Source organism: Ctenopharyngodon idella, chromosome 7 (genome assembly GCF_019924925.1).
Source record: "Ctenopharyngodon idella isolate HZGC_01 chromosome 7, HZGC01, whole genome shotgun sequence".
In the NCBI taxonomy this organism is placed as follows: domain Eukaryota; kingdom Metazoa; phylum Chordata; class Actinopteri; order Cypriniformes; family Xenocyprididae; genus Ctenopharyngodon; species Ctenopharyngodon idella.
This window is the reverse complement of record NC_067226.1, coordinates 5,794,623-5,821,993: the sequence shown is the minus strand read 5'-3', so window position 1 is coordinate 5,821,993 and position 27,371 is coordinate 5,794,623. Positions and strand designations below refer to the sequence as shown.

At 37.4% G+C, this 27,371-nt stretch overlaps 2 protein-coding genes across 6 annotated transcripts; one reads left to right on the top strand and one right to left on the bottom strand.

The window, feature by feature from the left end:
- The first annotated feature begins 574 nt into the window (after window positions 1–574).
- trpm1a (transient receptor potential cation channel, subfamily M, member 1a) lies at window positions 575–21,729 on the top strand. 3 transcript variants are annotated; one of them, XM_051900312.1, is made up of 25 exons: window positions 575–773; window positions 897–1,110; window positions 2,102–2,226; window positions 2,344–2,515; window positions 2,881–3,055; window positions 3,246–3,369; window positions 5,929–6,001; window positions 6,205–6,305; window positions 6,438–6,611; window positions 6,835–6,969; window positions 7,317–7,367; window positions 7,666–7,806; window positions 8,905–8,934; window positions 9,117–9,409; window positions 10,086–10,314; window positions 10,407–10,538; window positions 11,712–11,849; window positions 11,972–12,100; window positions 12,182–12,433; window positions 12,533–12,707; window positions 15,509–15,529; window positions 16,475–16,619; window positions 16,726–16,928; window positions 17,027–17,159; window positions 18,541–21,729. In XM_051900312.1, the coding sequence occupies exons 1-25, from the start codon at window positions 711–713 to the stop codon at window positions 19,754–19,756; spliced, it is 4,644 nt and encodes a 1,547-aa protein (XP_051756272.1). In that variant the 5' UTR covers window positions 575–710; the 3' UTR covers window positions 19,757–21,729. The 3 variants fall into 3 exon arrangements, with proteins under 3 accessions (XP_051756272.1, XP_051756273.1, XP_051756274.1); XM_051900313.1 differs by lacking the exons at window positions 6,438–6,611; window positions 15,509–15,529 and having other exon boundaries at window positions 11,670–11,849; XM_051900314.1 differs by lacking the exons at window positions 6,438–6,611; window positions 8,905–8,934; window positions 15,509–15,529 and having other exon boundaries at window positions 11,670–11,849.
- On the bottom strand, window positions 20,107–26,683 carry rab8b (RAB8B, member RAS oncogene family). Of its 3 annotated transcripts, none has more exons than XM_051900326.1 (8): window positions 26,412–26,683; window positions 24,620–24,680; window positions 24,217–24,277; window positions 24,034–24,111; window positions 23,848–23,937; window positions 23,632–23,697; window positions 23,442–23,492; window positions 20,107–23,209 (listed from the first exon to the last, which is right to left on the bottom strand). In XM_051900326.1, the coding sequence occupies exons 1-8, from the start codon at window positions 26,533–26,535 to the stop codon at window positions 23,117–23,119; spliced, it is 624 nt and encodes a 207-aa protein (XP_051756286.1). In that variant the 5' UTR covers window positions 26,536–26,683; the 3' UTR covers window positions 20,107–23,116. The 3 variants fall into 3 exon arrangements, with proteins under 3 accessions (XP_051756286.1, XP_051756288.1, XP_051756287.1); XM_051900328.1 differs by having other exon boundaries at window positions 23,442–23,472; XM_051900327.1 differs by lacking the exon at window positions 23,632–23,697.
- Between the last annotated feature and the right edge of the window lie 688 nt (window positions 26,684–27,371).

The window sequence follows — 27,371 nt, the reverse complement described above, 5'->3', positions numbered from 1 at the left end:
AGAGAAATGTTGGAGGATTTTGATATAAGAGAAGAGGAGCTTGAGTTTGTTGCCCAGCCCTATTTGTTTGAACAGCAAGAGGCGTCAAAGCTTACTCTACTCCTACATCGCGTCAGGGGATACTCTTTTGGCATAAGTCGGCATGTGTACGGCTGTCTGCTGGAAGCTGGTTATTTTAGTTTTTAAAGTTTTAAATATGGATATTTTTCTTACACAAATGCATCGCTTCGCTTCAGACAGCCTTTATTAAGGCTTTATTAATCCCCCGGAGCTGTGTGGTTATCTTTTATGATGGATGGTTGCACTTTTTTGGGCTTCAAAATCTCATCCTCTCTTCACTGCTATTATAAAGCTTGGAAGAGCCAGGATTATTTAATATAACTCTGATTGTATTCATCTGAAAGAAGATAGTCATATACACCTAGGGTGGCTTGAGGGTGAGTAAATCATGGGGTAATTTTCATTTTTGGGTGAACTATCCCTTTAAACTAATATTAAAATGAATTTTTAAAAATGGATGAGGTGTGCAATTGTGGTTAATGGTGGCTTTTTACCTTTTTGCTAACTGTTGTAGGTGCTCTTGTGGTCAGCTGGTAAACCAACATGTGGCTATTCTTCCTGGTTCCACCAATAAGAGCACAGATGAAGGTCAGGGGGTGCAGAACGAGCCTTCACAAGAGAAATGGTCAGTTGCTAAGCACACACAAGCCATGCCGACTGACGCATACGGCACCATTGAATTCCAGGGAGGAGGTCATGTCAACAAGGCCATGGTATTTTTCAGACAACCATGTGATTCATTTGTTTTTTCATTGCAAACTTTGGGAATCATCTTAGAAATTGTCCTGATGTAAAGTCATATAATTTTCTCTCCTCTCTTCCTTGTTCATCATCAGTATATCCGTGTGTCCTATGATACTAAGGCTGATAGCCTTCTGCATCTGATGGTGAAAGAATGGCAGCTAGAGCTGCCCACTCTGCTCATCTCTGTGCATGGCGGCCTGCAGAACTTTGACTTGCAGCCCAAACTCAAGCAAGTGTTCGGAAAGGGCCTGATAAAAGCAGCAGTCACCACTGGGGCTTGGATCTTCACTGGAGGAGTTAGTACAGGTGAGTGTTTAACTACACTGAGAATTGCAGTTTAAAAGGTTAGTTCACCCAAAAATGAAAATAATGTCATTTACTACTCGCCGTTCCACACCTGTAAGACCTTCGTTAATCTTCGGAACACAAATTAAGATATTTTTATTTAAATCCGATGGCTCAGTGAGGCCTGCATAGCCAGCAATGACACTTCCTCTCTCAAGATCCATTAATGTGCTAAAAACATATTTAAATCAGTTCACGTGAGTACAGTGGTTCAATATTAATATTATATTAATATTATAAAGCGACGAGAATATTTTTGGTGCGCCAAAAAAACAAAATAACGACTTATATAGTGATGGCCGATTTCAAAACACTGCTTCATTAAGTTTCGGAGCGTTATGAATCTTGTGTATCAAATCATGATTCAGATCGCGTGTCGGCGCTCCGAACCGCTGATTTGACACAAAAGATTCATAACGCTCCGAAGCTTCCTGAAGCAGTGTTTTGAAATCGGCCATTACTATATAAGTCGTTATTTTGTTTTTTTGGTGCACCAAAAATATTCTCGTCGCTTTATAATATTAATATTGAACCACTGTACTCACATGAACTGATTTAAATATGTTTTTAGTACATTTATGGATCTTGAGAGAGGAAATGTCATTGCTGGCTATGGAGGCCTCACTGAGCCATCGGATTTCAAAAAAAATAATTTAATTTGTGTTCCGAAGATTAACGAAGGTCTTACAGGTGTGGAACGGCATGAGGGTGAGTAATTAATGACATTATTTTCATTTTTGGGTGAACTAACCCTTTAAATGGCACTCAAATAAGAATGTGGTAATTAAGGACCAAGTCATGGTGTGACCTAACTGACCTCACTTAAATGGTCATCTGTTACTGTTTCAGATGCTAAATCATCTGCTTTCCTGTTGAGAAATAAACTGTGAATGACTCCACCACATAACACACTAATGATTTAATGTTTATTCCCTCTTGTCACATTACAAAGGAGTGATTCGCCATGTAGGAGATGCGCTGAAAGACCACTCCTCCAAGTCCCGTGGGAAAGTGTGTGCCATCGGAATTGCACCGTGGGGAATTGTGGAAAATAAAGAGGATCTGATCGGACGAGATGTAAGCCATTCATGTCATTTCACAGGAACACATGTGCTCGTTTTTAATCGACATAAGTGGATGTTTGACTAATGGATTCTGTGAGGTTTTTGAGTCATGCGTTTTTGCTTTGACCAGGTGACGAGACCTTACCAAACCATGTCCAACCCCCTCAGCAAACTTTCTGTGCTTAACAACAGCCATTCCCACTTCATTCTGGCTGATAACGGCACTCATGGAAAGTATGGCGCGGAGGTCCGTCTGCGCAGGCAGCTGGAGAAGCACATCTCTCTGCAGAAGATCAACACACGTAAGTCACTCTAACAACTTTTAGAGAACAACTAATAGTGAAGGCAACGTTTTGAAGATAGTAAAATAATATTAATGAATCCATCAAGTCAAAAACACTGTTGGAGTCCATGAATGTTGGTCTAGTGATGAAAGGCCCAGTCTGTGACATCCTGGGTTTCCCTTTGTCATCCTATGCCTGGAGTTCCTGATAAGGCTGGGACAGCAAAGGGAGGTCCAGACGTCAACCCGTACTGCATCAAAACCCGTACAGTCATCCGTACTGCATCCATCTTAATCATGATCAAAAGCATCTTTTCATGTCTAATCACTGCTTATTTTGTACATATTTGTACATGAGTATGTTTTATGTGTGTGTTTGTACAGGTCTAGGTCAAGGGGTCCCTTTGGTGTGTCTGATTCTTGAAGGCGGGCCGAATGTAATCTCCATTGTGTTGGAGAGTCTGCGTGAAGACCCTCCTGTACCCGTGGTGGTGTGCGACGGCAGCGGCCGAGCATCAGATATCATTTCATTCGCTCACAAGTACTCTGAGGAGGATGGGTGAGAAAATATTGATGATGATTTAGTTATTATTATCGAATCTTAAAGGTGCAGTTTTGGATTTTTTTTTTTCTTAAGCATATTCACTACAGAACAGGAGAAAAAATATTTTTTTACTTTAACTTTAAAATCTCCTTTTCAATGGACCTCCTCTGTCTCGCGGTTTTTAAAAACGTATGTTCTGGTGTAGGTTGGTTAATGACAGCGTTAGAGACCAGCTTCTGGTAACCATACAGAAGACATTTAACTACAACCGCAATCAGGCACAGCAGATTTATCTCATGGTGATGGAGTGCATGAAGAAAAGAGAGCTGGTGAGTAAAAAAAAATGGAATGTAAAGAAAACAGATTAAAGACAAGATTGTTCCAGATTTTTTGCCGCAATATAAGATATACTGTATATTTATGAAAAAAATTATATTTCACAGATATGATAATAAACATGACTGTCATTCATTCAGCCTCATTTGCTTTTTTCATATCATACATTGTTCTTCTTTTCTTATTCTCATTTTTTTTTTTTTTTGTCTTTCACAACATCCAGCTCACAATTTTTCATTCTATTTGCATGTCATCCCATTGAGTGCTTGTGCCCTTCATGAAAATATAGAGATTTAAATTTCCTTCCAAAACCCAGGGACACTGAGGCAAGTTCCTCAAAACCATTTGAAGAACATGTTTTCGCTATGGGAAACATAACAATAAACATGTTTGTGCATGTTGGCTGCTCAGCCCTGTGCAGCATTCAGTGCCCTTCTCAATCATCAAATCATTATGATTCTGTATTGCAGACATTTTATCCTTCTAATCATTTATTTTCTTTCAACATACATATAAAGTTAGATCAAGGTCAAGGTATCTTTATTAGTACCCGAAGGTAAATTTGTTGCGCAGACAGGAGATTCAGCAATCCATCCTTAAGACAATTCATAAAACATAACAACATACAATAACAATAAAATATTAAAAAATAAATAAAAAGTCATGACAATGTGCTTCTACACACACCCTCGACACCCACCTAAAATACATAAAGTAACCATGCATATCATCTCCTGGTTTTTTTATTTAATAATTCTATAGCTGCAGGTACAAAAGTATACTTATATCATCTAGTTCTCCACCTAGGGGCCATGAACCATCAATGTGAAATCTAGACAGCTTTCTGAGGCAAAACAGATGCTGATGTCCCTTTTTACATACCATCTCACAGTTCTTTTCAAAAGTCAATTTAGAATCTATGACTGTCCTAAGATATTTGTAGCTTTCTACACAATCCACCGCCTGATCTATAATAATCGTAGGGTCATAACGTAAAGCACAAGTTCTGAAATCTATAATCATGTCCTTTGTTTTAGTTATATTTAACTTCAAATAAGATTCATCACACCAGGTGACAAACTCCTCAATAACAGGACCATGGCCAGACTCATTGTCGTGTAACAGACTCATGATAACGGTGTCATCAGCAAATTTCAATATAGTCCTAATTACATGGTTATTTTGGCACATACTGGTATATAAAATAAAGGTGAAAGAACATAGCCCTGGGGTGAACCAGCAGACGAACATAATAAATCTGATAAAATGCCATTTACTTTCACCCTCTGTGTTCTATTTGTCAAGAAATCCAGTATCCAACCCACCAAATTAATCAAAATCAGATCAAAAACATAACACATCTTGTCCAACCATGATAATTAAAAACAGCTGTGGGAAAATGAATAAACAAAATACTATATTTCATGTTTCCATTTGTCAGTATGTATTATAACCATTTAGGCCAAATTTTTGCTTGTCACTTATAGAGTTATACTACTGTTACAAAGTTTGGGGTCAGTAAGATTTTTAGGTTTTCTATAGAAGCTAATACTTTATTCATCAAGGATGCATCATATTGATTAAACAGTGACAGTAAAGTGACAGTAAAGACTTACAAAAAAAAATAAATTTCAAATAAATGCTGTTCTTTTGAAACTTCTATTCATCAAAGAATCCTGAAAAATATCACGGTATTATATAAATATTAAGTAGCACAACTATTTTCAACATTGATAATAATGTTTCTTGAGCACCAAATCAGCATATTAGAATGATTTCAGAAGCAACATGTGACACTGAAGACTGGAGTAATGGCAGCTTTGCCTTCACAAATTTTTTTTAAATGTATTAAAATAAAAAACAAATAAATAGTTTAAATTGTAGTAACATTTCACAATATTACTGTTTTTACTCTATTTTTCATCAAATAAATGTAGCATTGGTAAACATAAAATACTTTTTTCCCCTAAAAATCCCCAAACTTTTAATGGTAGTGTATATACTATGTATATTAATATGCAAAAGTCTTCTCTTTCTTTTGAATGAATCTCAAGAAGCAGTTCCAGATGTCAAAATAAGACTTTATTGAACAAATCAATGAAGCCGAGATGACAGTCACCGCATATGAATTTGTCTTTGGCCATTCTTATACCTTTTTCTTATTTGTTATTTCGCAATACCCAGCAACCCCATCTGTTTCACACAGTTAAGTCTTTCTTTTTCTCACCCATCTCTCTAATTGTGGCAGCCTGCCGAATGATGGTCAACTCTTTATCATAGGCAAGACATAGCATTTTCCAAGGACAATCAACTCCTTCTTAGAGAAGAGACGCCTCATTGTGACATAATTATTTCATCTCATAATAGTAGTTTTAATCTTTCACAGCCACCTGTGGTGTCCTGAAAATACCCCTAACTTGGCAGAATACTGTGGGTCACATGACTTTCTCCAACGCACCTGACCTTTGTGACAGTTATTTCTTACAGTCATGTAAGTGGTTTTCTTATATGATAGATAAAATATTTCATCAGTAACTTTTGTGCTGAAACAGATCACAGTTTTCCGCACGGCATCAGAGGGTCAGCAGGATATTGAGATGGCCATCTTAACTGCTCTACTGAAAGGTGAAATCATGTTCAGAACACAGTTACACAATTTATAATAGCACTAATCCTGAACATGAAAATATCTATGAAAAGTACTTTGTTTTGTATCAGAATTTTAGTATTATTAAAAAATGATTTTCATCTTGCTCTTTCAATCTAATTCTATTAAGCTTAAACATCTGCCTTTACATTCTGGATCATTTTTCTTTGGGTGTTATCAGGCACAAATGCTTCAGCTCCAGACCAGCTGAGTTTGGCTTTGGCCTGGAACCGTGTGGATATCGCTCACAGTCAGATCTTCGTCCATGGACAACACTGGCCTGTAGGTGACAGTTGGGTTATGGGGCACATAGCACACAGATTGCCTATATAGAAGCAGTACTCGTCAATAGAAAGTTATTCAAAAAAATACATATGCCTTTTTTAATACATATTCATATATCTACATCGCCAGTCTGCTGGGTCCCTCCCCACCTCATCCACAAGCCAACAGGATAAACCAAAGAGCCCCATCGCCACCCGTGCCAGCAAGGGTAAACCTGCCAGGGGTAAGAAGGGCAAAGGTGCCAAATCCAAACCTGAGCCTCCAGAGGAGACAGACCCTAGAAAACTAGAGCTGCTTAGCTGGGTAAGATTTACTCTTTTAGTAATGTTGTGTCAGTGAGCATGTGCTTTACACAGGGATGTGTGTGTGTGTGTGTGTGTGTGTGTGTGTGTGTGTGTGTGTGTGTGTGTGTGTGTGTGTGTGTGTGTGTGTGTGTGAGTTAATTTAAGTAATTCTGTTTATACATGTGTGTATGTTCTTGTTGGTGAATTATATTCATATTTGTGTGTGTTGATGTGTAAAATAGGTTAATTCTCTGGAGCAGGCCATGATGGACGCACTCGTGCTTGACAGAGTGGATTTTGTGAAGCTCCTCATTGAAAATGGCGTCAACATCCACCATTTCCTGACGATCCCACGGCTGGAAGAGCTCTATAACACAGTTAGCACTAATCATCAATTAATGAAATATTAGAGGGTCACGTTGTATGGAGTGCCTTTTATGTTTTAACAATACAACAATACAACCAATGACGAATATGACCCACATGTCCAGTTATTAGAGCTTTCACTGTTTCCTCTCCTCTTTTTCTAAGCAATATGATTTGAAAATGTCAGTCGTGTGTTCAGTTTTATCCATTATCAAATCATCTAATGTAATCTGTTGTTGAGGAGAAAGCACTTAGCCCACGAACATCTGTGTATTTTACAGAAGATGAAGCCAAATGAGCTTTTCCATGAACTATGTATGTTTTTATGATTTTAGTTATTTATTTTTTTGTCATTCAGAGGTTAGGGCCGATCAACACACTGCATTTTGTGGTCAGAGATGTAAAAAAGGTAAAGTTCATTATTAATAATTTGTGCCATGATCTTTGTTGTCTTTGAGATTATCATGAGTTAAATCACACTGTTTTTTCCTTTTATGGCCTATTGTTCTAAAGAATAAGACTTTAATCTTCTTGACAGTGTGTTAATGCAAGTGTGTGTTTGAATTTGTGTATGTGTGTGTGATTGTGAGAGCACTGCATCAATAGTTTTATTTTACTCTCAGCAGTTTCAGCAGCATAGGCTAAGCTAGAAGTGCAGCAATAGAAGGACCAATTATTTTATGGCGTTATGACATTAATGTTTCCAGGGAAACCTACCGCCAGATTACCAGATCACTCTGATTGACATTGGCTTGGTTCTGGAGTATCTCATGGGAGGGGCTTATCGGTGTAACTATACTAGGAAAAGTTTCCGCACACTCTATAATAACCTCTATGGACTGAAAAGAGTGAGTTATGACCAACCCCTTACACATTATACATTCATGTATAATACATTCATCATGTATATCTGAAAATACACAATCAAATTTTCCTCCAAGCACATTATACATATAATACAATAGCTTAGCTTAAAGGGTTAGTTCACCCAAAAATGAAAATAATGTCATTTATTACTCACCCTCATGTCGTTCCACACCCGTAAGACCTTCATTCATCTTCAGAACACAAATTAAGATATTTTTGATAAAATCCGATGGCTCAGTGAGGCCTGCATTCAAAGCAATGACATTTCCTCTCTCAAGATCCATTCAGTAGTTCTACCTTAATATTATAAAGCCACGAGAATACTTTTTGTGCGCCCAAAAAAACAAAATAACGACTTTTCAACAATATAGTGATGGGCCGAAACAAAAACACTGCTTCGGAGCTTTACGAATCGAATCAGTGACTCGGATCTCCTATCAAACGGCTAAACCGCTGAAATCACGTGACTTTGGCGCTCTGAGTCACTGATTCGATTCGTAAAGCTCCGAATCTGTGTTTTGAAATCGGCCCATCACTATATTGTTGAAAAGTAGTTATTTTGTTTTTCTGGCACACAAAAATATTCTCGTCGCTTTATAATAATATTAAGGTATAACTACTGAACTCGCATGAACTGTTTTAAATATGTTTTTAGTACCTTTATGGATCTTGAGAGAGGAAATGTCACTGCTGTGAATGCAGGCCTCACTGAGCCATCGGATTTAATAAAAAATATCTTAATTTGTGTTCCGAAGATGAATGAAGGTCTTACAGGTGTGGAACGACATGAGGGTGAGTAATAAATGACCTTATTTTCATTTTTGGGTGAACTAACCCTTTAATAATAATATAATAGTGGCCAACCAATATGGGTTTTTCCAGTGGCCGAAAAACTCCAATATTTAGATTTGGGTGCTGAAATAATATTATTTTACAAAACATTTACTCAAAAATAAAACAGAAAAATGTAAAACAACTTGTATTTCTAATTTAAAATGTCTCGTTATTTGACAATGTGTCTTTTAATATTCAAATAAGCTCAAACACGCGCCTGATTCCATCTTTCTGTTCTCTTGTAGCCCAAAGCTTTGAAACTTCTGGGTATGGAGGTAAGCCACTTAAAACAGTTACAAACTAAAATTTTATGTTTGTGGTTTTCTTTATGTATTTAGAATCAGAAATATGTTTGTTCGTCAAGAACTGTATACTCTCACATATAAAAGAAATGTGACTGGTAATTAAAACTTGTAGTATTTACAGAGACACAGCCGATTCGTTCTGTTTTTGACAGGACGATGACCCAAGACCTAAAGGCAAAAAGAAGATGAAGAAGAAGAAAGAGGAAGAGATCGATATTGACGTTGATGACCCAGAGGTCAGTCGATTCCAGTACCCCTTCCATGAGCTGATGGTGTGGGCTGTTCTTATGAAACGCCAGAAGATGGCGCTGTTTCTCTGGCAGAGGGGAGAGGAGGCCATGGCCAAAGCTCTAGTGGCATGTAAACTCTATAAAGCCATGGCGCACGAATCCTCACGGAGTGAACTAGTAGACGACATCTCCCAGGATCTGGACAATAATTCCAAGTGAGAATTATATTATATTATATTATATTATATTATATTATATTATATTATATTATATTATATTATATTATATTATTTAGTGCTATCAATAAAAAAATTAACAAATGAATAGCACATTATTTTTCTGTAATTAATCGCGATTAAAAACATTGGAGTTTTTTGGATATTGGGTATTTTTTAAAGCCTATTGTAATAATTTCACAGTTAGGTCTACTCTCCAAATTTATGAAGAAACAACTTACGCCATCACGCCAGTCTTCAGTGTCACATGATCTTTCAGAAATCATTCTAAAATGCTGATTTGGTGTTTAAGAACCATATTTTGAAAACAGTTGCAACTATGCAACTATGGCATACAATTTTTTTCCCATTATTCTTTGAGGAATTGAAAGTTCAAAAGAACAGCATTTATTTGAAATGGAAATATTTATCATTTATTTATCATTATAGATGTCTTTAACTGACACTTTTGATCAATTGATGTGTCCTTGTTAAAAGTAAAATCAATTTCTTTAAAAAAAATCTTGCATATAGTATAGTGTATTCATTTATCTGTAATTCATTTAGAAAGTGCAAAACAGTACTAGGTTGCATGCAACACAATAGAATAGAATAGAACCATTTTTCTATTTTGTCACCTCTCACATAAAACCTCTCTTCTCCCTCTCACACTCAGGGAATTTGGTCAGTTAGCATATGAGCTGCTAGATCAGTCATACAAACATGATGAGCAGGTGGCCATGAAGCTGTTGACATATGAGTTGAAGAACTGGAGTAACTCCACCTGTCTGAAACTGGCTGTGGCTGCCAAACACAGAGACTTTATAGCTCACACCTGCAGCCAGATGCTGCTCACTGACATGTGGATGGGCTGCTTGCGGGTGGGCAAGAGCAACGGACTCAAGGTCTGCAATAAAAAAATAAACACACTACATTTATAAGCTGCAGACTCTAAGTATTATATATCAACATTTTCATCATTCCATATCATTCCTAGGTGATCCTTGGAATCATTTTTCCTCCAGCCATCCTTCTCCTTGACTTCCGAACTGGAGATGATCTGTCTTACCAAAACTCCAAAGACAAAGAAGAGATCAAAGACAAAGAGGATGATAACAAATCTGGCAAGGTGAATATATGTACACTAACATTATGGTTTTTTTGTTTGTTTGTTTTCTTTCTTATTGTAAGAAATTAATTGATAATTTTCTTAAAGGGATAGTTTACCCAAAAATGAAAATTATCCCAAGATTTATTCACCCTCAAGCCATCCTAGGTGTATATGACTATCTTCTTTCAGAGGAACACAGTCAGAGATATATTTTAAAATATCCTGGCTCTTCCAAGCTTTATAATGGCAGTGAATGGGGGGCCCGATTTTGAAGCCCAAAAAAGTGCATCCATCTATCATACAAATACTCCACACGGCACTGGGGAGTTAATAAAGGCCTTCTGAAGTGAAGCAATGGGTTTTTGTATAAAAAAAAATATCCATATTTAAAAACTCTATTAACTATAATAACTAGCTTCCGGCAGACAGCCGTACGCATCAATTTGCAGTGGAAGAGGAACCCCTGACCCCGATGCATGACGTAATGACGAACACGGAGGCGCAGAGGATAGAGCAAGACAAAACACCGGTAGCGAATTAGAAGTCTAAAACAAGAATTTTTAAAGAGAAATGTCAGCAGATTTCGATATAAAAGAAACTTGAGTTTGTTGCCCAGCCCTATTGTTTAAATCGCGAGAGGCGTTCAAGCTTACGCTACTCCTACATCCTGCGCCATACAACACATCACGGGTCACTCTTGTGGCGCAAGTCGGCGTGTGCAGTATGTGTACGGTCATCTGCCGGAAGCTATTATTTTAGTTTATAAAATTTTAAATATGGATATATTTATATATTGCTTCAGAAGGCCTTTATTAACCCCCTAGAGCCGTGTGGCGTATTTTTATGATGGATGGATGCACTTTTTTGGGCTTTAGAATCTGGCCCCCCATTCACTGCCATAATAAAGCTTGGAAGAGCCAGGATATTTTTAAATATAACTCTGATTGTATTCGTCTGAAAGAAGAAAGTCATATACAACTTGGATGGTAACTCATGGGGTAATTTTGATTTTTGGGTGAACTATCCCTTTAAGAAAAAAAATAGTTTTATTCAGCAAGGATGCATTAAACTGATAAAAAAAATAAAACATTTTATAATGTTTTAAAAGATATAAAATATATTCTATATATTTTTATGGATCTTTATGAGGTAAAAGTGAGTAAAACTCTCAGCATGGATGTTTATTATCAGGATGGCACTGTGAACATGGAGGCAACATCTAAGAAAGGTGATGAGGAAGATGACAAAAAGAGACAGAAACGAGTGCCCGTCGGGAAGAAGATTTACTACTTCTTTAATGCTCCGTTTACCAAGTTCTGGTTCAATACAGTATGTGACACTTAAAAGAAACACATGAAAGTCAAAACACACCCTAAAAATCAAAATTTTGTTGTAGAACATATTTCTAACATCATAAACTGGAAAAAAATAATGATTATGTATCTACTCAGACTGCCTACCTGGTATACCTGATGCTGTATAATTACATCATCCTGGTGAAAATGGAGAGATGGCCATCATTACAGGAATGGATCGTCATCTCCTACATCATCACTCTTGGACTGGAGAAAGTTAGACAGGTGAAGTACACAAGCAAAAATGTGTTGCTGTGTTGTTACATTTTTGTGTTTCCTTCATTGGACGCATGTGCTTGTGTGTAGATCCTGATGTCAGAGCCGGGAAAGCTGAAACAGAAGATAAACGTCTGGCTAGAAGAGTACTGGAATATCACTGACCTGGCTGCCATTACCACGTTCCTCATGGGACTGTTACTGCGCTTGCAGAATGAGCCTTACATGGGCTACGGACGTGTCATCTACTGTGTGGACATCATCTTCTGGTACATTCGTGTCCTCGACATCTTTGGAGTTAACAAGTATTTGGGACCGTATGTCATGATGATTGGTAAAATGGTGAGAACTAACATGAAAACTTAAATACGAACGGCTCAAAAGCGCTTTTTTATGTTATCCGAACAATAATGGTGTTTTTATGTGTGTGTGTGTGTGCAGATGATTGACATGCTGTACTTTGTGGTGATCATGCTGGTGGTTCTCATGAGCTTCGGCGTGGCACGTCAGGCCATCCTGCACCCGGACGAGGAGCCGACGTGGCGTCTGGCGAGGAATATCTTCTACATGCCCTACTGGATGATCTATGGAGAAGTGTTTGCTGACTCGATAGACCGTAAGACTAGAATTCATAGTAAGATTCTGTTTCCTGATTCATGTGTGGATGATTCGTCTTGTCTCCATTCCATCCTTTCTGTATCTGTGAACTCTGCAGAAAGATTTGTGTCTCATCTCCTGATCATGTGACCATTCACACCGCCGTGGCATTCGCCCTCTGCTGAATCATGTGTGATGGACTGAGTGTGTGACAGTGCTGGTCTTTACCTACCCTGCTTGTGAGTTTTAGGTTTGTAGCTGTGTCTTGTAACTGTTCATAGTTGTTGACTGATTTTTCTTTTTTCCCTTCACTTTTACATTTCTGTTCTAGCATTTTTCTACTCTGGTATTTATGTGTGGTAGCACTGTTATTGTTGTATCCCTTGGTTAAATTTCTTCTGCTTTTATTATTCTCATTTGCAGGTTGCGAAATGAATAAATGTAAATGTTAAAAAAAAAAAGTAATAAGTTAATTTTTAAATATTACATTAAGTAATAAAAATTATGTTTTAATAATAATATTGAACATATAACAACAAGATGGTGGTTGTACAGTAATATGTGGAAGTATTGTTATGAAATACAGCACAACATATAAATTATTGTGCAAATGTCTTGGAGTACACTACCATTTAAAAATGTGGGGCTGGTACAATTTTTAACTTTTTTAAATAAAGTCTCTTATGCTCACCAAGGCTGCATTTATTTGATCACAAATACAGTAAAAACAATACTATTGTAAAATATTTTTACAATTTAAGCATTTGAATATATTTTAAATGTAATTTATTCCTGTGATGGCAAAGCTGAATTTTCAGCATCATTACTCCAGTCTTCAGTGTCACATGATCCTTCAGAAATCATTCTAATACAGGTGCTGGTCATATAATTAGAATATCATCAAAAAGTTGATTTATTTCACTAATTCCATTCAAAACGTGAAACTTGTATATTATATTTATTCATTACACACAGACTGATATATTTCAAATGTTTATTTCTTTTAATTTTGATGATTATAACTGACAACTAAGGAAAATCCCAAATTCAGTATCTCAGAAAATTAGAATATTGTGAAAAGGTTCAATATTGAAGACACCTGGTGCCAAACTCTAATCAGCTAATTAATTCAAAACACCTGCAAAGACCTTTAAATGGTCTCTCAGTCTAGTTTTGTAGGCTACACAATCATGGGGAAGACTGCTGACTTGACAGTTGTCCAAAAGACGACCATTGACAACTTGCACAAGGAGGGCAAGACACAAAAGGTCATTGCAAAAGAGGCTGGCTGTTCACAGAGCTCTGTGTCCAAGCACATTAACAGAGAGGCGAAGGGAAGGAAAAGATGTGGTAGAAAAAAGTGTACAAGCAATAGGGATAACCGCACCCTGGAGAGGATTGTGAAACAAAACCCATTCAAAAATGTGGAGGAGATTCACAAAGAGTGGACTGCAGCTGGAGTCAGTGCTTCAAGAACCACTACGCACAGACGTATGCAAGACATGGGTTTCAGCTGTCGCATTCCTTGTGTCAAGCCACTCTTGAACAACAGACAGCGTCAGAAGCGTCTCGCCTGGGCTAAAGACAAAAAGGACTGGACTGCTGCTGAGTGGTCTAAAGTTATGTTCTCTGATGAAAGTAAATTTTGCATTTCCTTTGGAAATCAGGGTCCCAGAGTCTGGAGGAAGAGAGGAGAGGCACACAATCCACGTTGCTTGAGGTCCAGTGTAAAGTTTCCACAGTCAGTGATGGTTTGGGGTGCCATGTCATCTGCTGGTGTTGGTCCACTGTGTTTTCTGAGGTCCAAGGTCAACGCAGCCGTATACCAGGAAGTTTTAGAGCACTTCATGCTTCCTGCTGCTGACCAACTTTATGGAGATGCAGATTTCATTTTCCAACAGGACTTGGCACCCGCACACAGTGCCAAAGCTACCAGTACCTGGTTTAAGGACCATGGTATCCCTGTTCTTAATTGGCCAGCAAACTCGCCTGACCTTAACCCCATAGAAAATCTGGGGTATTGTGAAGAGGAAGATGCGATATGCCAGACCCAACAATGCAGAAGAGCTGAAGGCCACTATCAGAGCAACCTGGGCTCTTATAACACCTGAGCAGTGCCACAGACTGATCGACTCCATGCCACGCCGCATTGCTGCAATAATTCAGGCAAAAGGAGCCCCAACTAAGTATTGAGTGCTGTACATGCTCATACTTTTCATGTTCATACTTTTCAGTTGGCCAAGATTTCTAAAAATCCTTTCTTTGTATTGGTCTTAAGTAATATTCTAATTTTCTGAGATACTGAATTTGGGATTTTCCTTAGTTGTCAGTTATAATCATCAAAATTAATAGAAATAAACATTTGAAATATATCAGTCTGTGTGTAATGAATGAATATAATATACAAGTTTCACTTTTTGAATGGAATTAGTGAAATAAATCAACTTTTTGATGATATTCTAATTATATGACCAGCACCTGTATGCTGATTTAGTGCTCGAGCTCATTTCTTATTATTATCAATGTTGAAAATAGTTGTGCTGCTTAATATTTTTGTGATACATTTTTTCCTGAATCTTTGATGAATAGAAGGTTTAATGCATCCTTGCTTAATAAAAGTATTAATTTCTTTCAAAAATATTACTGACCCCAAACTTTTGAACAGTGGAGTATCTTTCCTATCTTCACTTGAACAGTGAAGTGTACAAAATTCTAATCTTCATAATGCACTGTAAGATGGCTGGCTGATTGTGAAATGATAAAAATATGTTCATTTTTATCTGTGCTTTCTCTCTCTCTATCTCTTTTACATGCTCTTAGTCTATGCGATGGAGATTAATCGTAAGTGTAAAATTCTTCCACTATACCCACAATTCAATGTAATTATTAAACACTGTAGAATCACATCATGGTTGCATCTTAAAGGGTTAGTTCACCCAAAAATTAAATTTCTGTCATTAATTACTCACCCTTATGTCGTTCCAAACCAACAAGACGATTGTTCATTTCACAAATTAAGATATTTTTGATGAAATCTGAGAGGTTTTTTATCTCCCATAGAAAGCAACAAAATTACCACATTCAAGGTCCAGATAAGTAGTAAAGACATTGTTAAAACAGTCAGCGTGAACTACAGTGGTTCAACCTTAATGTTATGAAGGGACGAGAACACTTTGTGCGCAAAAACAAAACAAAAATAACGACTTTATTTAACAATTACCTCTCTACTCTGTCAGCCTCCTATGCAGTTTAGGTTGGAGACACATTGCAGAGCTTCCATGTTTACGTCCGAACGCCGACTCATTATTGGCCGGCTCCTGCGTCAGCATCATACGCATGCGTCGTGCTGATCATGTGTACAGTGTCAGCCAATACTGAGCCGGTGTTCGGATGTAAACATGGAAGCTCTGCAATGTGTCTCCAACGTAAACTGCATAGGAGACTGACAGAGTAGAGAGGAAATTGTTAAATAAATTCTTTATTTTTGTTTTGTTTTTGCTTACAAAAAGTATTCTCGTCGCTTCATAACATTAAGGTTGAACCACTGCAGTCACGTCGACTATTTTAACGATGTCTTTACTACTTCTCTGGACCATGAATGTGGTAATTTCATTGCTTTCTATGGGAGATAAAAAAAACTCTCGGATTTCATCAAAAAGATCTTAATTTGTGTTCTGAAGATGAACAAACGACTTGTGAGTTTGCAACGACATGAGGGTGAGTAATTAATGACAGAATTTTCATTTCTAAGTGAATTAACCCTTTAACCTCTGGTATGTATGACAGCACCCTGTGGTGAAAATATGTATGATGAAGATGGAAAAAAGCTCCCTCCATGTATACCGGGGGCCTGGCTCACACCTGCCATCATGGCCTGTTACCTATTGGTAGCCAACATCCTACTGGTCAACCTGCTCATTGCTGTATTCAAGTGAGTCAAAGACTAAATACAAAATATAACGCTTAGAACCATAGAACTGTATTATGTTCTCATTTGTTCACTATCAACTCATCGAGAGAACTCACTCCCTTCACAGTAACACGTTCTTTGAAGTGAAATCCATCTCCAACCAAGTGTGGAAGTTCCAGCGCTACCAGCTCATCATGACGTTTCACGACAGACCAGTGCTTCCTCCTCCCCTCATCATCTTTAGCCACATATACATTGTGTTGAAGCGCCTGTGCTGCCGCTGCAGGAAGAAACAAGAAGGGGAACTGGACGAGAGAGACCGCGGGCTGAGTAATTACTCCTGTTACTCATTTTTACTGCTTCAGTAAATCAATGTTATAGCAACTTATATTAAAACTGGCTATTATTTTCTTTTTCCTTTTTTTCAGAGTTAACTCTGAGTCCGGAGGAACTGAAGAGTCTGTATGAGTTTGAGGAACAGTGTGTGGAGGAGTACTTCAGAGAGAAGGAGGACGAGGCACAGTCTTCCAATGATGAGAGAATCCGAATCACTTCCCAGAGGTACTGGATGAAAAACAACAACTGCACCTGCAAATGTATTTTCAGGGCTCAACAATAGTTTTTTCTTCTGTTCAGAATGATCCATTTTTATTTTTAGCATTATTCTTAAATGTTAATTTTTCTTGACAAGTTTTTTATTCATTTTTTTTATTTATGGAAAAGAAAATTTGCAACATTCTGGAAATTATAGAGCTAAAATGTAACTCCATAAATTCATAAACATTTTATGAATATTGTTTTTTTTTTTTTTTTTTTTTTTTTTTAACTATGCCATGCAATGTAAAACATTACTGGCTGGTATGTAGTTTTCAACAGAATGCGTTTTGCACTTCACTGCACTGCTTTCCCATTGTATTTTGAGGTAAATATTCAGTAAATATAGAGGTCTTTGACCGTTGGGCTTGCATTCTTAAAATGTGCTGTTCACGTTTTAAAAAGTTTTTAAAAAACACATCTCGAGACAATTTTTCCCTATTTGAGCCATTGAAAAACTCTAGATGCAAACAGTGGGATGGAAAAAATTATGCACAGTCCTGAGATGCGTTTTTTAACGTGAACAACTTTTAACTTGAGCAGCATCATGCACGAGACGTTGAAGAAGAATGCAATGGAATGCAAAAATGCATTCTGTGCATTAGCCTTTTACTAAGGGTACGTTTACACGACAACTGAAAAAAAAATCTTTTTTTTTTTTTTCACGTACAGATGACAACGTTGTCAAAAAGATCCCAGTTCACACGGATCCGCAAACATGATTAAAAACAATGTATTTACAGGCCAGGCCAGAAGTTGGCGATGTCACTTTGTAAAGAAAAACTATGCACCTATAGACTGAACACGTAATACGCATATGCATGACGTCTCCATTTTCACAAATTCGTTTTTGTAGTTTACACGGTATTGTTTTCAAAAACTTCAAGTTTGCGTTTTCAGGCCCACAAAATGTTGTCATGTAAATGGGCAGCCAAAACGCATAAAATTTTTAGTTTTTGGTTGAAAACAGTGTCGTGTAAATGGCCCCTGCTTTCAAGACTATTATTTTTGCAATTTCAACAAATCCCCATCTATGTTAGCCAGCTAGATAACTTTCTCTTGGTGACAAATCAGCAGAATTTACAACAACAATGTAGAATACATCATAGAAAACCAAACATTTGCTTATAGTTTAAAAGGCATTAAAAATGGAAGTACAGAATCAATTAATGTAAAATGTTCAGTGGTAATTCAGCACTAGCTCAAAAGGTCCAGTGACAGTTCTGTCAGCTGCAAAACTCACACACTGGCTTTGGGCAAGTAAGCCATTCTTATTGTTGAGCCCTGCATTTAGAGTAACAATTGAGTTTAAAATGACAACAACCATTTGAAACACTTGCTGTCGCAGGGTCGAAAACATGTCCATGCGTCTGGAGGAGGTGAATGAACGAGAGCACTCCATGAAAGCCTCTCTGCAGACAGTAGACTTGCGCTTGGCTCAGCTAGAGGAGTTCTCTGGCCGCATGATGCACGCGCTGGAGCGGCTGGCTGGCATCGACCGCTGCGAACTGGTCCGCGCTCGATCCGGGAGCTCAATGGCCGTCGACCAATCTGGCCTGCTTCGCCGCGGTAGCGTCACCAGTGCTGATGGCTATAGTTTGTATCGCTGGCACCTGGATGCCGACGACCGTGGTGACGAGATGTCAGGGGACAGGAAGGGCCATGCAGAGAGACGTGGCAGTATTGGTAGCGGCGAGCTCCTTCTAAATCCTCAACATGTTTCTTCCTACGGTCCCACATTGGATGTGGTGCCCCTTCGGCAGAGGACACGCTCTAGCTCCAGTGTGGACATCTTCATCTCTCCCTGCGAGTCAGGGGGCGGAGGCCAGATTTCTCAATCCCCAAAACACACCTCCGCTCAGCTCCCTAATGACCCACAGGTTCTGTTAGAAGCTAGGATAGACGCAACAATGTCACATCCACTGGAAAGAGCACAGTCCTTGAGGCAGTACCCAACTGAAACTCAAACTCACTCACTTTCATACGAGAACAGATCCAAAAGCAGTACATTGTATGTTTCAGTGGCACAGTCGAGGTTGGGCAATCCGGGAAACACATGGGCTTCGGAGCCTCACGGCCTACAGGATCAAGCGAACAGATCGCCAACGTTAGGTCGCTGGCCTCCACGCTTTGATTACAAAGTTCATCCCTCCCCGTTCGGCCTTTCACCCAAGACATCTTCAGAGAAATCAAGACAGATAGAGGACCAAGATAAAGAAGGTGCTTCTAAGGAGAGCAAGAGGACAAAAACGCAACAAGAGAAAAGTGAGGAGAAGAATGACGAGAATGAGACAGAGGCATATAGCGAAAGCACCAAAACAGAAGGGGGAGAAGAGAAGAGAGAAGAGCTGACAGACTCAGATCACTTGTATGTAGCAGAGGACAGGATGTACCCCTCACTCAGATCTAAGAGTCTGAACACAAATCCACGAAAGGTGAAGGCCGCAGGGGACGTCCTAGACAAACCTCGAGCAGCCAGTAGTGTGAAAGACCTGGCTGGGGCCTTTGAAGTCAACACCAATGACAACAGACCCTCCAAAGAGAGGACAGGCACACAGACATGATTTTATTAAGATAATCACAGAAGTGCTAGCATAAAGAAGCTGATAAATGGTTGATTTTAATTATTTTCCAGTATGAAATACACTTCTAACACTAGTTATGCTCATGCACTGACATCTTAGCTAACAGGCATAGCCTACTTCATTCATATTTATGAGGTATGTAATAAAACCTGGTAATGAAAAGGGAACTCAGGGTCTACCTCTGTGCTGTAGATATTAAATATCCCATTTTTCAAAATAAAGGGAAATTTATCTTCATTGATGCCGTTTATTATTCAACACATCATTCCAAATATTATATAAATATTATCTTATATAGTAAAGCACTACAAAAATAAATTGGGCACAAATAACTTAGAAAAGATATTTTAATCTTTTTTACATAATCAGTAAACTCTTGACATATTATAGAACAGACAAGGAAATCAAGGAAGACATGTTATAAAACAGGACATAAAAGCTTGCATTGAATAGTCAGTAAGACTTTATGCTCATATGGGAAGTTGAGTGCTGTCACTGTTTCATTGAAAAATATGCAAATGTGCCTGCATGCATATTCAAAACATGACTACAGGGCCATTAAAGGGATAGCTCACCCAAAAATGTACTCCTGCTCATGTTTTCCCAAACCTCTATGACTGACTTTCTTCTATGGAACACAAAACAAACAACAGTTTGTTACAAAACAGTTTTGGTTACCATTGACTTCCATTGTACAACATTTCTTGTTCCAAAAATGTTTTCTTTTGTGTTCCACAGAACAAAGAAAGACATACAGGTTGAGAATGACATGAGGGTGAGTAAACGATAACATTATTTTCATTTTTGGGTGGACTAACCCTTTACATGGTAATGGCACAACTCTGAGCAGCGGTTCTGTCAAAAAGATGCACAACAGCCAATGGAACTCGAGCAATCGTACACCCTTAAACATAAACAGTAGAATTAATCATTCATTCATTATGAGTAACTTAAGTGATTGCGAATTCTGAAATATCTAGATTCTCAGCGTTTCAGTTTGAATTTTGTGTTCTAAATTTGTAACAGGCCCACATGGAATCTGTACATGGAAAGATCTGTAGATTTACACAGAAATGTGAACATCTGATATGCTCAAAGGTAATAAAAGTTTAGTACTCTCCTGTCTGGTTGACAGATTTGACCATGTTTAAAACCATTCAGCAGAATTTCAATGGATTTCCTCCAAAATCAGCTATAAGAGTCTGCAGGTTCCATATGGGCTTGGTAAAAGTCTAATAAGCTCAGAGGACACAATCAAGCTAGTACAATCTTGCACTTTTTTTTTGAGTGGTTGCCTTCACAAGCTTGACATTAAGTGGTTTATGAAGTGAGGAGGCTCTACGAGAGACCCACACACACAGATAACAGTGCATGACTTAAAAAAGATATTGTTGCAGTGGTATTGTAAACACTACATGACTTCACACTCATAAGAGTCTTATAAAAGAGGGAATTAAAAAAGACAACGTACAGAATACTGTGATGACATTTAAATGAGTATTAACAAATAAATCTCACATAAGCACAGGTTAACATGATTTATATGTCGTGGTGAGTAAAATATGCTTGCGTATAAAAATATAATACCATTAGTAAATGTAATACTGTATATATTAATATACAGGGCCTAGCTGGCTGCTGCTTCAACAAGCATTAGGAAAAGGGTCCTAGCCCTCTCTCTTCATTCTTTTGTCTCTCTTTTCATGCTCAATATATAATATATGAGAGATTACAACCAAAAAAAGAAAGAGAAATTTTGACTGTTAATATCAATCACAGTTTTGATTTCTTTTTACTTTGGTCTCAGTTAGAATTAAGGTTAATAACGTAAAGTCAGGGAAAGGGGGAAGACTACAACTTGTGGAACGCTGCTTTATATTCCACAGTTTATTGCGGCTTTGTAACAGTAACTAAAAATTTATAAAATGGGTGAATTTAAATATACCAAAACATAACATTCAACAACAACAAAAAATATATATTTATATATATATATATATTGCATGTCCTTCAGTTTGACCAGTATATAGCTGTCAAACCATCAGGTTCTTCAGTTGCTACTTTAGGTCCAGTCTTTATTGCCAGTAACTGCATAATAGCAGGAGTTTGATATTCTGTAATCTCTTCATATACTTTCCTTCATTAAACTGTGCTTTAACAAAGCACTTTAAAACGAACTATAAATTGACTGTTTAATTAATTATTGACATTGTAAAGGGGAAAAAAAAAAAAAAAATGTTCTCAAAATTCAAATCAGGCTACACTAAATTGTGATTAAATGATTAGCTCTCTTTCAAATGGAAATTGGCCCAAGCTTTACTCACCCTCAAGCCATCCTAGGTGTATATGATTTTCTTCTTTCTGATGAACACAGTCGGAGTTATATTAATAAATATCCTGACGCATCTGAGCTTTATAATGGCGGTGAACAGGGGTCACTAGTATGAGCTGAAAAAAGTGCTTCTATCCACATCCATCCATCATAAACGTGTACTCCACATGGCTCCAGGGGGTTAATAAAGGCCTTCTGAACCAAAGCGATGCATTTGTGTAAAAAAAAAAAATCCATATTTAAAAATGTAACAACAATTTAACAAATTTAACTATTTAACAAGTTATGAAGTAAAATATCTAGCTTCCGCCAGACCGCCTTCCGTATTCAACATACAAAGAATGTGTAAAACTCTTGCAGTTACGCTACGTCCTACGTCTTCCCTATTCAACTTACGGAGAAAGTGTAACTGACGCAAAGCCAGTTCTGTTTTTTTCCGTAAGTTGAATGCAGAAGGCGGTCTGGTGGAAGATAGATATTTTAATTCATAACTTTTACACAAACGCATCACTTCGCTTCAGAAGGCCTTTATTAACCCCCCGGAGCCGTGTGGAGTACACGTTTATGATGAATGGATGTGGATGGAAGCACATTCTTCAGCTCATACTCGTTGGTCCCGTTCACTGCCATTATAAAGCTCAGATGCGTCAAGATATTTATTAAAATATCTCCAATTGTGTTCATCAGAAAGAAGAAAGTCATATACACCTAGGATGGCTTGAGGGTGAGTAAAGCTTGGGGTAATTTTCATTTCTGGGTGAACTAATCCTTTAAGGGGGTAGGTTGATGGATATTTTGGTTTAAAAGGAATGTTTTGGATGAGTCTTTTATCTAGCATACTCTCTTCAGGCCTTAAATGAAAGACTAAAGTCCAGAGCTCTCAGCAGCAGCTAACAGCTGAAAGTCCAGTGATACTGTAAACTCTCGCATAAACACACACATACTGAGCTCAAACACACTTAGAGAAATGAAGTCATTCACACACTGAGGCTGCAGGAGCTGCTGGGTTAGAGCAGAGTGCAGCGGAAGAAGCTTGGCTTCTTGGATCGACTCTCTGTGATTTTCACTGCTCCTCCTCCACCCGAAGGGTTATTCTCATTCTAAACACAAAGATGCAAGCAAACAAGAATCCATTCAGCATTCATTTCAGAGATAAAGCCACATTTAAATGTTTTTTTTTTTTTTTTCACAACTTGAATTGACACAAAGACAATACATTTATTGTGAAAATTTCAATAATATTAATGCACTTATGTGTTTGAGTCAGTGAGTAGTACTAAGCATATCAATTGTTTTTTTTTTAGATAAGATTATAAACATAAGCATTCTCACCATTTTTCTGTTTAGTCTGGTCATGATGTCCCTAGCAAGAGTGACAAAGGACTAGCATTGAAGAAAACAGAGATATGAAACTAGATCAGATTTTATGATACCTTGTAAAATATGCAAATCTTTCTCACTACAATTAATTAAATTGGTTCAACATTGCATAATGCTTTCCAAAAAATAAATTTTCCCCCACCTCTTCAACATTTGTGCTAGATTTTGCACTGGTTTCCAAGAATTTGATTCCATAATCAATAGCTAGCTGTAGCAAAAAAAGGGAACTGTTTAAATAAACACATCAGCGTTTTACATACCAGATTGTTCAGGGAGTTTCTTTGACCAAGATTTGTTTTATAAAATAGATTTTCAGTAATTTCAATCATTTAAAAAATTATTTTTTAATTATACATACCTTTTCCCCTCTTTCTTTTGAAACTTGTCTCTTATCATTCATATCACATTTGTTACCCAATATCATCCGTTCCACATCCGATGATGCGTGCTGATAAAACAGACATAAGTGAACCCATATGACAGACTCACAAAACGAAACAAAAACTTCATGCTTATTTTCTCCAGCATTAGGGCTGTTTCTCACCTCCTCAATGTTCCTGATCCAGTTCCTGATGTTGTCAAATGATTTCTCATTTGTGATATCGTACACCAGCATAATTCCCTGTGAAAGTGACAGAAAAAAAACAACACATAGCTTATGTATAGTAACCATATGCAGAAGCATATCCGACATTATTTATTTAAAGAATAAGACATTATATCTTACCATTGCTCCTCTATAATATGCAGTGGTGATGGTTCTAAACCTCTCCTGTCCGGCTGTATCCCTTTATAGCAAATATAAAACACACATTTTAAATATTGTATGTACAATGATACTTTATATACCAGTTTTGGCCAAACGTTTTACTACAAAGTGCCAAAAATCAAAACTTGATTGAGGGCTGTGGGCCAAAAAGGAAATGTTGCATTATTTCCAACAACATTAAAACTGTATTATTATTTTACGTATATTCTCTACATTTCAATGCAAACAATAATACAAAAACCATAAAACAAAAATATAAATTAGAAATGAAGATCTGTTTCAATGGCATGTTTTTCCCATTTTTGAATCTTTCCACGGGTTTGGGCATCTCTGCTTTATACTGTATAATGCAGACTCTCACCAGATCTGAAGCTTGATCTTCTTCCCATCCAGCTCAATTGTTCTGATTTTGAAGTCAATTCCTGCAATAATAATGTTTAGAAATAAGTGATGTGAAATACTGTATCTCAATACCTAGTATTAGGGAAAATATTATATATATATATATATATATATTAGAAAAAAGTCCTTTGATGACTTGTTGTAAAACTGACTCATCTCAGAACACATCACAACTCTTTCCGCTGACAAGGGAATCGTCCCATTAACATGTTTTCATTGAGTAACCATGGAGATGGAATGTGTAGAAAGGTCAGAATGGTTTAACATATGCCTGACCAACTAAATGGCTGCTGTGTTGCAAAAGGCTTTACACATGATGCATGTAAACCTGTTGCATTCAGTAGCAACACAATGTGATCCCCTGCTTATGGCAGTTATGAGAAAACTTGGCAGTCCGTATTGAGGCATACAATCCTGCCACCAGTGAAAGCTCAGACAGGACATGGGACGGGATGTGACACAGCAGTATTGTTCATGGCAATAGGGGAAGTCTGTGGCATAACAATGACAAAAGGTCAAGGAACTCTCGCACAGGTTTCGCACAGGAAATGACATATTGGTCCATGGTAGAGACAATCCTTCCTAAAGTTGTGTCAAAAATATCACAACAAGTAGCGTGTTCACAAACAATAAGCCTGGTGACCTAGTCCATGTATGTTTGTACAATTACTTGTGACAGTTTGTACAATTACTTGTGACATGTATGTGCATTCTCATTTTGATGGTTTCATATCCCGAAAATAACACTATAGGTCTGCTGACTTAAACAGTTTACTGCTTCAAGGTAATAATAGTGTTAAAACGGAAGTAGTGACACATCTTCCTGTATTGTGACGTACATCTGATTGAAACAGATTATCAAAAAAGAAAATATGTAGGGCTTGGTCCAATTCATCGGTTGCTGATTGAATTTTGAGATGTGGGCATTGCACTCAATAGTGGAGGTAGATGAACACAAGTCTGCAGGGGCGAAGTTTAAGCGAACTTAATGATTGGTGAAGTCGTGTATACGTCACCAGAGAGAAGTCTGTCGTTTCACAGGAAGGTCCAGTTATGACATTCTGATTAAATATTATAAGGTCAAAACATTTTTTTAATGGAACATGCACGGATTAATTGTTCACAGTGGGATCTATAACATGAATTTAGAAAAAAAAAAATAATAATAATTTTCATTTCATGCCAACTTGAAGGTTAAAGTGCAAGTAAGAACTCAGCAAGTAAGCAATCATATAAATGAGATAAGCCACTTGTGACTGCACACAAACCGCTTTTTAATCTTATCCAAATAAAGTGCTCTCTCTGGCCCCCTTGAACTCTTGCTTAATGGTGAAATGTGAATCTAAACACCTAAACGTCTCTTTAACCACAGAAACGAAAGTGCAGTCCAGCCCACACTGCTAGCGAACAGCTAATCAGGCTGCCATCATGCTACCTCTATAAACACAGCATACCGTTACGTTTTATTCAAATTACATATAAAAGTAGTATATGCCAACTGATCCTGACGTATCAGTATAGAAAATCGGTTGTTTGTCATTTTAAACGCTAATAAAACATGTCGAAGAATAGCTCAGTAAAAAGGCTGTCACATTCACGGCCTCTTCCTGTCACTCCAACAGACAGACACATGTATGTATTTAAACCTCCATGTATCTATAGAACAGCTTATTTCTCCTCCCACAGGACTACACAGTTAACATTCATGTAATGTATACATACAAATCAAATAGTCATAGTGTTAAACTGACCTATAGTGGAGATGAAGGTGGTGTTAAACGCGTCCTCACTGAATCGAAACAGCAGACACGTCTTGCCCACTCCGCTGTCTCCGATTAGCAGCAATTTGAACAGATAGTCGTACGTTTTTGCCATGTTTCCTGTTTCTCCTGTCTCTCCTGTCTGGCTACCTTGCTTTAGCTCGGTAGCAGAGTAACGGTATTCGGCTAACGGTACATAAAAGATGCGGTTGAACTTGTTTCCGACTTTTCTACACACAGCAGTGAGGAAGAGGCTGGGCGTGTCTGTGTGACGCCATCGCGAAGACATAAACGTCAAGAGGGAGACAAAAGGTAAGTATGGAAGTCCATTTGCCCCACATAAGAAAAGTCGTGCTTTTGTAAATCATAATGATGACTTAAAAAAGTCCCTGCGACCCTACAGAGGATAAGCGGTTTGGAGAATTGATGGATGGACAAAAAAAAAATAAAAAAAAATTATGGCATAAAAAGTCACAATTATGAGATAAAAAGTCGGAATTATTAGAAAAAGATAATTATGACATAAAAGTGCATCGTTATGGCAGTCAAAATTATAATTATTTATTATTTCATAGTTTATACTTGAAATATAACAATTATTTCCTAGTAGCCTACTTAATATGTGTGATGAGTTACACTTAATGTCATAATTATGACTAAAGTACGATCTTTTTCTTATGTGCACTCAAAAAAAGCCTTTTTTATTTTTTATGATTTACGAATTTCATTTGTATAGTAAAATTCTATCAAATTGAATTTAATCCTTACATATTATTCATATTATGAATTAAGAATTTTAAATGAGTAAAAACATTTGTATAAATCTTAATGGAAAAAGGAAATGGACCATTTAGTTTACTTGATTCGTATTCATAAATGAAATGAAAATACGTTTACATTTATGAATACGAATATCACATAAACTTTTGTGAATATGTGAACGCGATTTGA

Bases quoted from the DNA above. Each gene is read 5' to 3' on its own strand.
- trpm1a (XM_051900312.1), top strand. From the start codon at position 711: ATGCCGACTGACGCATACGGCACCATTGAATTCCAGGGAGGAGGTCAT. The intron at 3,056-3,245 runs GTGAGAAAATAT...GTTCTGGTGTAG, and splicing joins AAGTACTCTGAGGAGGATGG to GTTGGTTAATGACAGCGTTA. The intron at 7,807-8,904 runs GTGAGTTATGAC...GTTCTCTTGTAG, and splicing joins ACCTCTATGGACTGAAAAGA to CCCAAAGCTTTGAAACTTCT.
- rab8b (XM_051900326.1), bottom strand. From the start codon at position 26,535: ATGGCAAAAACGTACGACTATCTGTTCAAATTGCTGCTAATCGGAGAC. The intron at 24,681-26,411 runs GTCAGTTTAACA...TTATTATTGCAG, and splicing joins CACCTTCATCTCCACTATAG to GAATTGACTTCAAAATCAGA. The intron at 24,278-24,619 runs GTGAGAGTCTGC...TTTGCTATAAAG, and splicing joins AAGATCAAGCTTCAGATCTG to GGATACAGCCGGACAGGAGA.